The sequence below is a fragment of the Panthera pardus genome, unplaced genomic scaffold, assembly GCF_024362965.1.
Source record: "Panthera pardus isolate Hobbes unplaced genomic scaffold, ASM2436296v1 HiC_scaffold_6, whole genome shotgun sequence".
Taxonomy (NCBI): domain Eukaryota; kingdom Metazoa; phylum Chordata; class Mammalia; order Carnivora; family Felidae; genus Panthera; species Panthera pardus.
The window spans coordinates 37576801-37589658 of record NW_026526991.1 but is presented as its reverse complement, the minus strand read 5'-3'; the positions used below and the strand labels follow the sequence as shown (position 1 = coordinate 37589658).

General features: G+C 35.3%; 1 protein-coding gene across 18 annotated transcripts in view; it reads right to left on the bottom strand.

Moving 5' to 3' along the window:
- Positions 1-2187: 2187 nt before the first annotated feature.
- Positions 2188-12858, bottom strand: part of PPFIA2 (PTPRF interacting protein alpha 2) — a 475555-nt gene continuing 464884 nt past the window's right edge. For 17 of the 18 annotated variants that reach the window (XM_019455214.2, XM_019455220.2, XM_019455223.2 and 14 more), the window contains 5 exons: positions 11373-11548; positions 10415-10483; positions 6658-6817; positions 5336-5427; positions 2188-3085 (listed from right to left, as the gene is read on the bottom strand). In XM_019455214.2, the coding sequence (XP_019310759.1) occupies positions 5369-5427; positions 6658-6817; positions 10415-10483; positions 11373-11548 (464 nt within the window). In that variant the 3' untranslated portion in view covers positions 2188-3085; positions 5336-5368. The remainder of the gene's footprint in view (positions 3086-5335; positions 5428-6657; positions 6818-10414; positions 10484-11372; positions 11549-12858) is intronic. The other variant, XM_019455221.2, reaches the window with a different exon arrangement.

The window sequence follows — 12858 nt, the reverse complement described above, 5'->3', positions numbered from 1 at the left end:
GAGTCTTTGATGGTGCTTAAAGTATTTCCCAATCTTTCAGTCCATCAGGAAAATTATTTTTTAAGAGCAGCTGTCCTAACATGATAGTCTGGGTATATGAAATATATGTGAGAGATAACAGAGAGCTTATTTACTTGTTTATTTCATAAAAAATGCTTACAACTTATATATAAAGACATTATGAAAATGATAGGTTTTTCTTTTTTTTTTTTTTTGGACCATAAGCTATAAATCAATGGCTTCTCAAAGTAAAGTCCTCTTTGCTTAAATTGGCTTCTTGATTGTTACACCTGAAAATTTTTTCAGCTAATTGTTCTCTTAGTTTCGGTAGCCTGCATTAAACCAACTAGATAGACATTCAACTTATAATTTGAAGCTGTGAAGTTCCTTAAAGTGTCCCTTCTGTTGGGTACATTTTACTCATTATCACAACTGTAATCTTAAGTAATATATTCTTGTTAAGAATATAAGAATTATTTTTTCGTGTAACATCCCATCAATTTGAAATGGCAAATTCTTTAGCTGAATGTGTACCGTTGTTCATTTGTGAGGGATAAACAAAGGCAGATCCGAGAACTGTGTGAAGGGTGTATCTGTGGACCTCTTGCACATTTTTCCTAGCAATCAATTCTGAAGGGACACATTAGCAAGCAGGCTCAAGTTATTTTCCAATAACTCGGTGCATGAGACTGGGGAGGAAGTACTGTTCCTGCATCTGGTTGAGGAAATTTATCTCCTCCGAAGAGTCAGAGGAAGTACTGTTACTTTCATGTGACTAAAAGTGGGGCAAGAAAGATACACTTGAGTTGTTGGACTGCCTAAAATTTGGTAGGAAAAAAAAAGGAATTTTCTCTTACTTACCATAAAGCACTTTCAGTAGATAGTACCTAGAATATTCTGGATTAAATGTATCTTTAAAAATAACGATATAATGTTACCAAAAATACAATCATTGTATTTTCTGAAATAAAGTCCTCATGACCTTTTCTTGGTATTTTCATAGAATATTTTACTGTAAGACACTGGAAAAATTTAAATAAGATTTTCTTTCAAATCTATGGAAAAGTGTTTTCCAGTTATTTTGCTCCAGACAATACATTAAATATATAAAAGATCTGCTTTATATCTAAGGAGCACTTTTGTTTATATAAAATTGTATTTGAGAAGGCTCTCATCATTACAAATGTGAAAATTCATAAGTTTGATAACTGGTCAGAAGGAAAAATATTGAGATTCTGAGCTTACTCCAGTAAATGGATTTTAGATTCTGGCAGAAATTATACTATAAGTTGAAGAGTATTTTATGGTTTTTTTTTTTTTTTTTTTTGAGGGAATAGCTAGATCTTTTTCTCTCTATACATTAGAATCTATTATAAACGAGTAACATTTCTTACTGGATATTCTCTGAGTCATGTATTGAGAGTAGATACAGATCTAGTGTGTTGTTATAATATCATAGTTTCTGTATTATATTTCATTTCCCTAAGTCAAGATCCCAGTGATCAGATGAGCTGAGAAAGCTCCTTTGCATTGTTTCTGCTCAGGCAACATTTCCAGAAAATTTTAAAAATCACCTTCATACGCAAGTTCAGTGCTCCCTCTTGTGGCAGACTCACTTTTGAAGGTAAAAAATAGACTGAGAGTCACTAGAAGACCAATTTTCATTATAGTTTAAATTAAATATTATGTGACTAGAAAACAAAGATTAAACAGAGAACTGGAAGTATTTTTTTTTTTATTGACAATGGAGAGGGTTTCTGTTACCATTACCTTTTGACTGAATCTGTTAAACAAAAATAGACATCAAAACAAATGTAATGTACGTGCAAACAGCAAATTAAATACAAAAAGGAAATTACTAATGACAGGTCTTGCGCTTCATAAGATCAAGCAGCAGAAAATCAGCAGTTAGATAAATGGTATTATTAAATAGGTTTTACTTTGAAATCTCCCGTATAAACAAAGAATAAACAACAGTAACACCACCAAATAAAGCCACAGGGAAGAGATTACTCTTCTATACTTTTATACACTATATATGTTAATCATTCTGTCTTTCATTTATTTCCTCTGATAAGACTGACTTCAGGGAAGTCGCAACAAGGCCATCTTGGCTAGAAGCTTATAACATTAGACATGAGTCTGGCTAATGCCCTGTTACATTGACAAAAGGGAAAGGTTTCTGGGTTGTTTTTTTTCAATGGAAATGAGCCTCAGACTCTGCAGTGGTTGACATTCACTGAACAGTGCCGGCTGGCGGTTCGAGATATCTGATGAACATGTGGTTCTTAGTAAAGAAGTTTTTTTTTTGTTGTTTTTTCTCTTTTTTCTTGGTCCACAGATAACAAGAGAAGATGCTGTTTATTCCTTATAAATTATTTTTTTAAATATTTGCTCTTGACTCTTGTAAACAGTTTAGCTTTGTTTTGTGTTGAAAAGGAGATCGAGCCATCACAGTGCTATTTCTAAAGATATAGGACATCCCTGATTGCCTTTAAAGGACTATTTTTGGCTCCAGTTCCAGGTTAAATCATTCCTTTTTACATGATCAGAGGCAGGTTTTCAGCTTTAAGTATTGACAGACTTGAAGGAGAAACATATCGATTTGACTGTTACAATTCAGAAACTGTAAAAATGGTGGAATGGTAAAATACAAACGGTGCTTGGAATTGCCAAATGTTTGCACTCGAGACTCCATGAACCATATATTTTATTTTTTTAAAAATCATATTTATATCCATTTACATAAGACTTACACATTTAAAAAGAAATACATACACAGTAATACATAAATGCCTAGTATTTTACAATAAAACATGAAAAAACGAGTGGCTCCATTTCATAAAAGCATCTGTTGTACAGAATTTATGACGTGGATGATGCTTATTATTCAAATGACTTAAGCATTTTCTTACAATTGTAGTAAACTAATCAAACTTAATATCTGAGTCCCCCAAAATCACATTTTCAGCATAATAAACCACTGGTGGTTGTTTCCTTAGAATTCAGTCTTCACAAAGGTTTTTACTGTTTGTCTTCATAGATGGTAGTGCACTTTAGGTAGAGTAGGCTGAAAAGACGACATCTGAAATATTTAATGAACAGTGTTAGTCTGCTGTCAGCTCCCGGACTGGAAAGTCCCCCTGTGCCACCAGTGAGACTCCTCCATGGAGCCTGCCTACTTCCATCCTAGGAGTCTACAAACAGAACGCCATCTAGGATCTGGCCGATAGCTGGACATAATTAACATTTGCTCCTTCTCCAACTTTGTGCAAGCCAATTTAATAAATCACAAGATTTGCTCAAGTTTGTGGAAAGCATGGCAGTAAATATAAACAAAGGTATTCATAGAAAATGTGAGCAGTCCTTTTGAAAAATCTGCAGCTTGCTCATCAGTAAATTCGGTTGAGTTGACTTCTTTCATGGAATGGATTCTTATTCTAGTTCATATCTTTTAGAGCTCTTAAAAAGAAGACACCTTTATTTTTTTCTTTTCTTTCTTTTTTTTTTTTTTTGAAATTGGGCAGGGGGAAGGGCAAGCTGAGAGGGAGAGAGAGAATCCCAAGCAGTCTCTATGCTGTCAGCTCCAAGCCCAAAGTGGGGCTCTAACTGACAAACAATGAGATCATGACCTGAGCCAAAAACAAGAGTTGGACGCTCAACCGACTGAGCCACACAGGCGCCCCTGAAAAGACATCTTTGTTTACTTGTGACAAAAACACCATATTTCAAAGGATCTGGATCAGTGTCTAGATTAGTGATGTGGCATCACTGATTCTTCCTGTCATAATATACTTAGAAAAAGCTCACAATTTCTATTTCTGACACAAATGAAATGATAAATAATATGTTCTGAATTATTTTAATAATAAAAGTGTTAATGTTTCGTCAAAACAGAAACTGGCTGTCCTTGATTGGGTTATTGTAAACAAATACCTTTATCTTATTTAATGGTAAAAATTAGGAAATATGAACTAGAATGCCATGCACAAAATACAAACTGCAAATAGCTAAAGAGTAATTCTACCCATCAGTCAAAAACTAAGAAGCGAGCCCTATTCAACATATTAGTCATTTGTAAATTAGTGAAGTATTCAGTTCCTGGGGAAATTATCATGTTATGTGTAGAAGCTATTACAAACAGTATTTTGGAAAGCCTCTTATTTAGCCAAATCATTATATACTTTAGATCATGCCTAATTAGATGCCAAATTGTATACCATAATTAAATTTTTAATGTTAGGGTTTTACATTCTGAAATTAAATCTCTTAAAGCTTTTTATTTTATCAGCAGCTTCAAACAGTGACCCAAATAAGGCAGCACACCAGCTCCCATAGTAGGCCCCAAAGACCAACAAGAAATTGCATGGAGCTTTCATTCAAGGCGATGAATAAACAACACAAGATGAGCTGTTCCTCTGCCTGTAACTGCTTCTTCTCCCTGTCCCTGTGCGCGCACTGGGTTCTAAATATTGCTCTAAAAAGTCTTTTTCCAAAATATTAATTTATTATAAATGGCAAATATTTTGGTAAAACTCAGTTTTAGGTTAAACAAGTTTTATGAGCATTTGACATGTACAGCCTAGGAAACCACAGGCTTACTACCACCGTTTTTCAAAAAAACTCCATTTTTGTATGGACTTGGAAGTAGATCCCATCAGCCAGTATTTCTCTAAATACAAATGCCTAATACCTTATAATTATATATCAAGGTTTTAGTCCTATTTGCCATTCTTAGAATTTCACTTTGTTCCTATGCTGTGAGCCCCAGATCCTTAAAGCTCATATTTGTTTTCAGCAAATATAAATCAGTGATGAAAAACAATACACTGAAATTCAAAATTATCAGTCATACGTTGGCTTCTAATAATAAACTACCTCTACATCATTTACCTGCTTCTGCTGCTAGTTGATTCCGTGTACCTACTAGAATCACTTTCTGCTTGCTTTAACTTTCCCTATATAAAATATTCACTTAAAAGTGTGTTACTCTGTGAGTGCCGAATTCTCTTCAATAAAACGCTATGTGCGTCCGTATAAAATGCTACTGAAAAGTAGATGGCGGTGGCTGGGGCTGCGACCTGCTGATGTGTAATAAGATAGTGATAGGCCTCCAACAGATGGACCTTAAATCAGAGCAGACAGATGGTGATCAGAAAGATGAGATTAAGAGCTACGATATTAAGACTCCTCTTCCACCCTCTAGCAGTCCAAAAGGGTCATCTCCCCTCTGTACTGCCAGGCCATACCAGAGAGTATCGTGTGGATTTACTACTCTATGTCGGTTCCATTTTTGGGTGGTTTGTTTTTTTGTCAGCCGAGGAAAGCTACTCACAGCAAGTCAGTGCTGCCTCCTTTGAGTGGCTTGTCAACATGAGTATGTGCGAACAGTGGAGTTGTCTAACCTCTGCAGTCTTGATGAGGCAACTGCAAACGGAGAAAAGGGCTTTAGAGGAACTTGGATGATTGAGTACAAAAATCTCAGATGAGAAAGATTATCCCCTGCGTAAAGGGATCCTGAACATACTAGTAGACCTTCTTTCTCTCAGACATCAGCCACTCCTATCCCTTCCCGCTAGACCAAGTTACTAATGAAAACTTATTCCGTTGTGATTCGACTGTACTTTCAAGTTGCTGTGTATTCCTCCTTAGATGAAGCCTGTAACAAAAGCAGCTCCCCATGGTGTTTCTGTTTTTGAAGCAAAGATTGCTCCCAGAGAATTCAGGATAGAGGATTTTTTCCCCCTCCAAGTGCTGAAGAGCTTCTTCACTAATTTTAGTTGCAATAAATTCCTCCTGAATTTTTTAATATGTTCCATGATATTAACAAGTTAGAAGACAAGTAGAACAAAGATCACGGGTTATACTGGAACTAATTTTGAGGGCCATGATAGCTACAACCCTGAAAAGAAATAATGGTTCTAGGCAATTGTCTTAATAAAGAGAGTGGGGCTATTTTTTTTTCTTTTAATGTCTACCAAATAGAAATAATTTTGTGACTGCTATTTCAAAGTGGTCTCTCCTTCAGAATGGCTGTCTTCCTTTGTGAGGTATATAACACAAGTCTAATGTCCACAGAAGGAAATAATACTAACTGGGAAATTACTATTGGCTTTGTGTTTGTTTAATTCTCTTCTCATAGTTGTGCTTGTTTATTTAAGGCCTTCTGCCTTGGTCAGAGGTGAAAATATCTGATGAATCTGGGTTTCTAAGATGAAATACAAAACTTGCAATATTCAAACATGTAGGGAGACTGTGGAGTTAATTTCCATTTACTAAGGACCTTTTAGTCCGAATTCATCTTCTAACTAAACAAATTCTTTGCTTTGAGAATAGAAGAGTAAAGAAACACAAATCATGCAGATGAGTATTGTTCTTCCTAGATGTGGACATTAGCCAAAACTGTCCTTTCCAGGATTTTATAAATTATGTTTAATAATGTGAATGAGGTGCCATGGGTTCATGCATCAGCCGTTTGCAAGAGTCTGTTTTTGATGAAAGCAAAGTAAACTTCAAGCAGAGCAAACCAACTTAAGAATTTCCAGAAAGCTATGCAAAGTCAGAGAACGATACTAGCATTTGCTAAACAGGTAACATGTTTTTTGTTTTTTGTTTTTTTTTTTTTACTTTATAAGCAGAAATGCAAAACTACTGTACCATCCGTTGTCATTTTCCTCGACTGCCCAGATGTTGTGGTTAACCTAAATCCAGCTGGTAACGTTTCTGAGGACCCAGGCATCATGCTGATTCCGTGTACTTCACGGGGAGGAAACTGTCTTCTCCATGTTGACCCACGCCTGAAATTCTTATCATCACTCTGCCAGTACAGAATTATAATTGGATGTAATAACAAGTAAACTAGTCCAGGTCCTTAAAACTGTGCACTTAGAAACATGCAACACTGATATCTACAGTCTGTCTGTAAAGCACACCTATGGAATATTATGTTTTATTTGGAGAGTTCTACTGATTCCAAAACAGTAACACAGGAGATTTGCAGCAGAAATGCTTTCATAAAAATTTTCCTCTGACTCCAAATCTAAGGTTTGCTATCTGTAAAAGTAAATCGTTTTGAAAACCTAAAGTAAAACCCCAATATTATCTCTTCTTTGTCACACTTTATGCCAACTGATTTTATAGTATGAGATTATATATTTAGTTCACTAAGTGTTACACAAACCGTGTTTGACTCACAAACTTAAATAACTATTTCATGAGTTTTGCTTTTAAGTAAACAAGAGACATATGGGAGAGCTATATTTGATACAGCCTGGATCATATCAGATAAATAACCTATAGTTTGTGTAAGAAACCAAATTTGTCATTTGTTAGATTTCAGCTGATAATGAATTAACTTGTGGTTTATTGAAAAACCTGTGGAGCTTGGAAACCATCCTTTTAGCTCTTTAGACACCACTAAAAGCATAATATAATTCTGGTTGCTGTTTTACAAATGTATTTCTGGCTGCTGATTCTGTTATATCATAATGATATAATCTCTTCCCTATCTGCGCATACACAAAGCATCTGCTTAGATACAATGAACTTTCTCTATATTCACAAGGAGTGATATGTAATCTACTGTTTAGCAAGTATTATTCTTTATTAAACACAAATTACTCTTTATGTCAAATTCTAAGGAAAATATTAATCATTCTACGTAGATCTTATCTTCTTATGTCACTATGTTTCTCATGTAGGGAATGGTTATCTATTCCCTGAAGTTAATCTCAGTGTGTGTGGTTACCTTTATTAGCTCAGGTGACTTCATTTTGGCATATAGAATAATAGGTCAATACTTAGCTCAAATTATCATTGTTCTAAATAAGTAAAACTATAAGGTATTCTTCATCATGGACTGCTAATTTAGTTGACATTCAGAGTCAATTTGGAAAAAATGAAATCACCTATGAAATTATATATATCCATTGTTCTACTAGAATCCATAGCATCCAAATCTAAATTTTGTTTAGATTAGGGAGCCATTTTACAATTTAAGAGATGTCTGCTACTCCTTTTCTCCACTGCCAGGTTCTACATTGTCCTAGGCCTCCAAATGTTTATAAATAGAGAAAAGAAGCAGAAGTTCACAGTTGTGGCCTCTGATTTCTTGGAAATCAGAATTTTGGAAGAGTTGTTGCATAAACATAAACACTCTTCAGTTCTACAAAACGCTATATTACAGTGTAGGGATATACAACTCCTGCAATGTAAGGGTTAGGGACTCAAAAATAAGCAAGTGGAGGATTTAAATCATGATCTCTTTTGCTCTTTTACACTGTCTTCCCTCAGAAAGTTAATGGGACCTATCAGCAACATCAGAGGAAAAAGTTTCCATGAGGTAAGGATAAAGGATACCCGCTAACTTGAAGTGAAAGTCTGTAGAAGCACAGGAGCACTTCTCAAATTCTTTCAGTGGGGGCTGAATGTAATCAGCCCCAGAAACAAGCACAGGTTCTGGGTAAGTTGTTTAGCTACTTTTGCTCACACTCAAAAAACAAAAACAAACAAACAAAAAAAACAAACAAAAAACTAGGACAAAAGAGACTACAGTGTTGGAATGATAAAATCATGTGCTGTGTTCTTTATTTAATAAATAAGAACAAGATGCAGCATATTTTAAAGGCAGATAGTCACATACCATTTAGACCTTTTGGCTTTTTATTACTTTCAGAAAGCAACACTAACTCATATATGCTTGAGTCTCTACCTGGCTCCTTTGAGTCAATCCACATTTTAAAATGTAGCAATAGGATGGTTCTTTAATTATTTTATTTTATTAAAAAAATTTTTTTAATGTTTTTATTTATTCTTGAGAGAGAGAGAGAGAGAGAGAGAGAGAGCGCGCATGAGCAAGGGAGGGGCACAGAGAGAGAGCAGGACACAGAATCCAAAGCAGGCTCCAGGCTGTGAGCTGTCAGCACAGAGCCCGATGCGGGGCTTGAACTCACGAGTGGTGAGATCATGACCTGAGCTGAAGTCGGACGCTCAACCGACTGAGCCACCCAGGCACCCCAATAATTTTTATTAACATTCCTTTTGCAACTTAAATTTTTTTTTAATGTTTATTTATTTTTGAGAGAGACAGACAGAGACAGAGACAGAGAGCAGGAAGGGGAGGGGCAGACAGAGAGGGAGATACAGAACTCCAAGCAGGCTCCAGGCTCTGAGCTGTCAGCACAGAGCCCAACGTGGGGTTTGACCCCATGAACCATGAGATCATGACCTGAGCTGAAATCAGATGCTCAACCGACTGAGCCGCCCGGGTGCCCCTCCTTTTGCAACTTTTAAACAAGGAGAATAATTGCATTCAAAAGCATGTAGGGCTTATGTAGATTATCTTTTTGATTCAACAATTAAGAATAAGGATTAAAAAGATTATCAAACAACTTATAAAATTAAAATCAGTTAAGTATTAACTGTTTTAAAAATATCAATCATTATTCTGCTTGGACAGGAGTATGGATTTATAGGAAGTTAGCTGAGGTCAAGACTAGAGCTAATCTGTCTATAACCTCCTCTACAAAGGAAAGCTTGGATTTTATAAATCCAAGATCATCTTCCTTGCTCATTTGAATGTGAAATAATTGCCTCATTTTAGGATTTGCTGGGTTCATTCACAAAATTATTTTAATCAGCTTTTCTTTCTAGTCAAGAAACGCCTGCATTTTGCAACACAGAATTATGCCTCTCTGCATTTTCCATTTCATACTCGGGTTTTCTTTCTACTTCTTCCAGAAAAACCCTGTAAAAAACTCAGAAGGACTAATAAAATCCACAGCATCTATCAATGCACAGAGTTCGCTAATGTTCCTTGTATTCCTTTGTCTCAGGAGTCTACTCATATGTTTATTATTTTCCAAATAACTTAAACATGCATATATTATGTTTGGGATTCTTACAGTTCATGTAACTTTTAAATCCTATGACTGTTAAAATGTTACTCATATGTTTTTAAGGAAAACTCAATGTCACTTTCTAAAATAATGAAAAGCTTCCCATTTACCGAAAGCAAGTTTTCTTTTCATTGTAATATCCTAAAATTTATTGTAGGATACACTGATATTTAGGAAGTCAGCACACAATTATTTAAAAGCTGAGTTTATCAGGATTAATGTTATCACTGCTTTTTTAAAAAATGTCACTCATCATAATTTTGCCATCACAACTCATGAGAATCTGTTTTTAAATTACTTCTAGGTGTTTCTAACTGCTGATATGATAATATTTATGAATTCATAAAGGTTTTTCCAAAACCAAATGACTAATAAAATTTAATAATTAGGCACAATACTGGGGAAAATTCTAGATTCTATCCAGAGAACAAGCTTCTGATTGATTTTTGAGCACTATCCCTTGAAAGCTGTTTTATTTGTACTCTTAGATCCCTTGTGAATGACAGATAAGGACTTACTTCATCCAGCCGCCGTTCAGTTCCCAGAGCCAGGAGGTTATTGTATTCCCTTTCAAGAATCTGCCTTGCCTGTTGACATCAAACTACAGTTACCATCACTGAGGTCACAGTTTACTTTAAATATCATAGAGATTGTATTCATCTGAGAAAACATTACAATCCTGTTTTATTTAAAGCGTCTTAAGATTTTAGTCCTCCGTGTCTAAAAGCCATTGCAAGTTTTCGTTATAAATACAAGCTAGGGCCATTTTCTTTATAGTCAGTCTGTGGACAGTGGAGAGACAGCTTCACATACATGTCTGAGGTCAAGGGGCACTTCGTTACTTTAATCCAACTGAATATTTTATATAAACTTTGCAATAAATGAAAAAAAATGAAAAATGAAGTTAGACTGCCAAATTTTTGTCAAGTCTATAGAGATAGTTCTCAAACCTGGCAAATGCTCATCATTTGGGGAAACTTTAGATAAACTGGATTCCTATACCCAATCTCTGGATATCTGATTTCTTAGGCCTGTGCTGTAGCTTGTAGGTTTTATTTTAAATTTTTAAGAAACTCGGCCAATCTGAATAATTATCCAGGTTGGGGAACCAGTGGCATACTCATTGTTAAATGTCTGTCTAATTCAGACATGTAAATAGAAATGAATGCCTCTCAGAGAGACAGAGACTGAAAGCCATCTGCCAGGGATATTGTTTTGGGAAATCTGGCATTCAGGTGGAAGGCTGGACTACATAACCTCTAAATCCCTTTTCCTGATTAATTTTATGATTTTGTTTTGGCTAGAAATCCAGTGGCTTCAAATTAAAGCCCCAGTGCCATATTTCAAAGGTTGAGCTGAGCTAACTCTCATTAGGGCTCATGAATACACAGCCAACTTTTTTTTTTCCTCCCTACAAGTGTACTTTATCGCTCTATAAACTAGGGCACAGTGCAACTACAGCGGAAAGGGGCTTGCCTGGGTGTTCTGTGTTGGAATCTGTAGTAACAAAGCTAGGCTGCTGTAGTCAAAGTTCTCATCCAAGGCTATCAGTGAGCCGTGCACACCACTCTCAAGAATATTATTTGCATATTCTCGAAGTCCAATTGCTTGTATCCAGCGAATCACTCGATCGTTGCTCCACACCAACACATCTAGGAAAAGAGGTGCATCGTTTTAGGCGGCAGTATTTCGCACAATAAACAAAACTACCGGCTGAAATAAGCCACAAGTGTCTGGCCAAGTCAGCATTTATGCTGATTTCTTTATCCACTCCCCAATGCACCTGGCCCCCTTGTGTTGCATTTCATTCTCAGAGCTAACCTGTCCTACTTTTAGCCTAGAAAAAAAGTTGTCTTTTGAAGCGTGTTTGTTATCACTGAAAAGCACTTCCAGCACATGGAATACAGTGTCTCACGGTGTTTCCTGTTTGGTTGTGGAGCTCCAGGGATCTGTCCCAAGCTTAATGTTTTTTTATTACCAGACAGGAGCATTTCTTATTCCTGCCTTGATATATAGCTCTTTAGTAAAGACAGAAAAATGAGAAGCTAATACGGTTTTTCATCATTGTTTTTTAACCACTAATTAAATACTGAATATAGACTAGAAGAGCCTTTTTTTTTTTTAACCTGAAGCAATAAATCAAAGAACAGAAGAGTAAGATAGAACAGGGATTCCATAGTCCTAGATTTACCCCACTATTTTGTCAGTTCATTATGTTTCAATCACATGCTGATGCAAAAATCAAGCACTTGGTCAAGTCACAAGTTGTTTTTCCTTTTAGGTTGAAAGTAGCATTTTATTGAGATATAAAACACTTGCAATTTTATTTTCTAAAAATAAAATCCTTAGAGAAAAATGTCATTATGTGCCTTTTTCAGACTTTTGGTCTGGAGTGTCATAGTATATTCTATCATTTATATTTTTTCCATTGTTCTCATTATGAGTTGACAGAATTCTACATAAAAATCAGCAAAATAGACAGAAGACCACAATGTTCCACAGAAAGGAAAGAATGTTAACGAACTAAGAAGGAAATGTGAAAAAAAATGATAACTTTTTTTTTCTAATCCTGTAAAAAGGGAAATAAAACCCAGAATTTAATTTTATGCTAAAATTTAAGTTTTCCTGTTAATTTTTTTTTCTTTCTGAGAGAAATGTATAGCTTTTCCAGAAAAAAAAAAAAAAAAAGAATACTCTGGGATATATTCTTCAACTTCAACCGTTTATCATGTTCCTCTCCCCCCATTTAAATTATAAAAGTCTGTAAAAATCAAGGTAGTAGTTGTTTTTGTTTTTGTTTTTTTGGCAGTAGCAGAGAGAGTATATATTGTTTACGTTTTTCAAAAACATTACTAATTTGTTCTAATACATTCATTTATAATCAAGTTAGGTTTTCTTGTGCCTAATATTAAAGCAATATAGTGATAACTCAGCCCAATGGAGACCCCTTATGTCATATTCT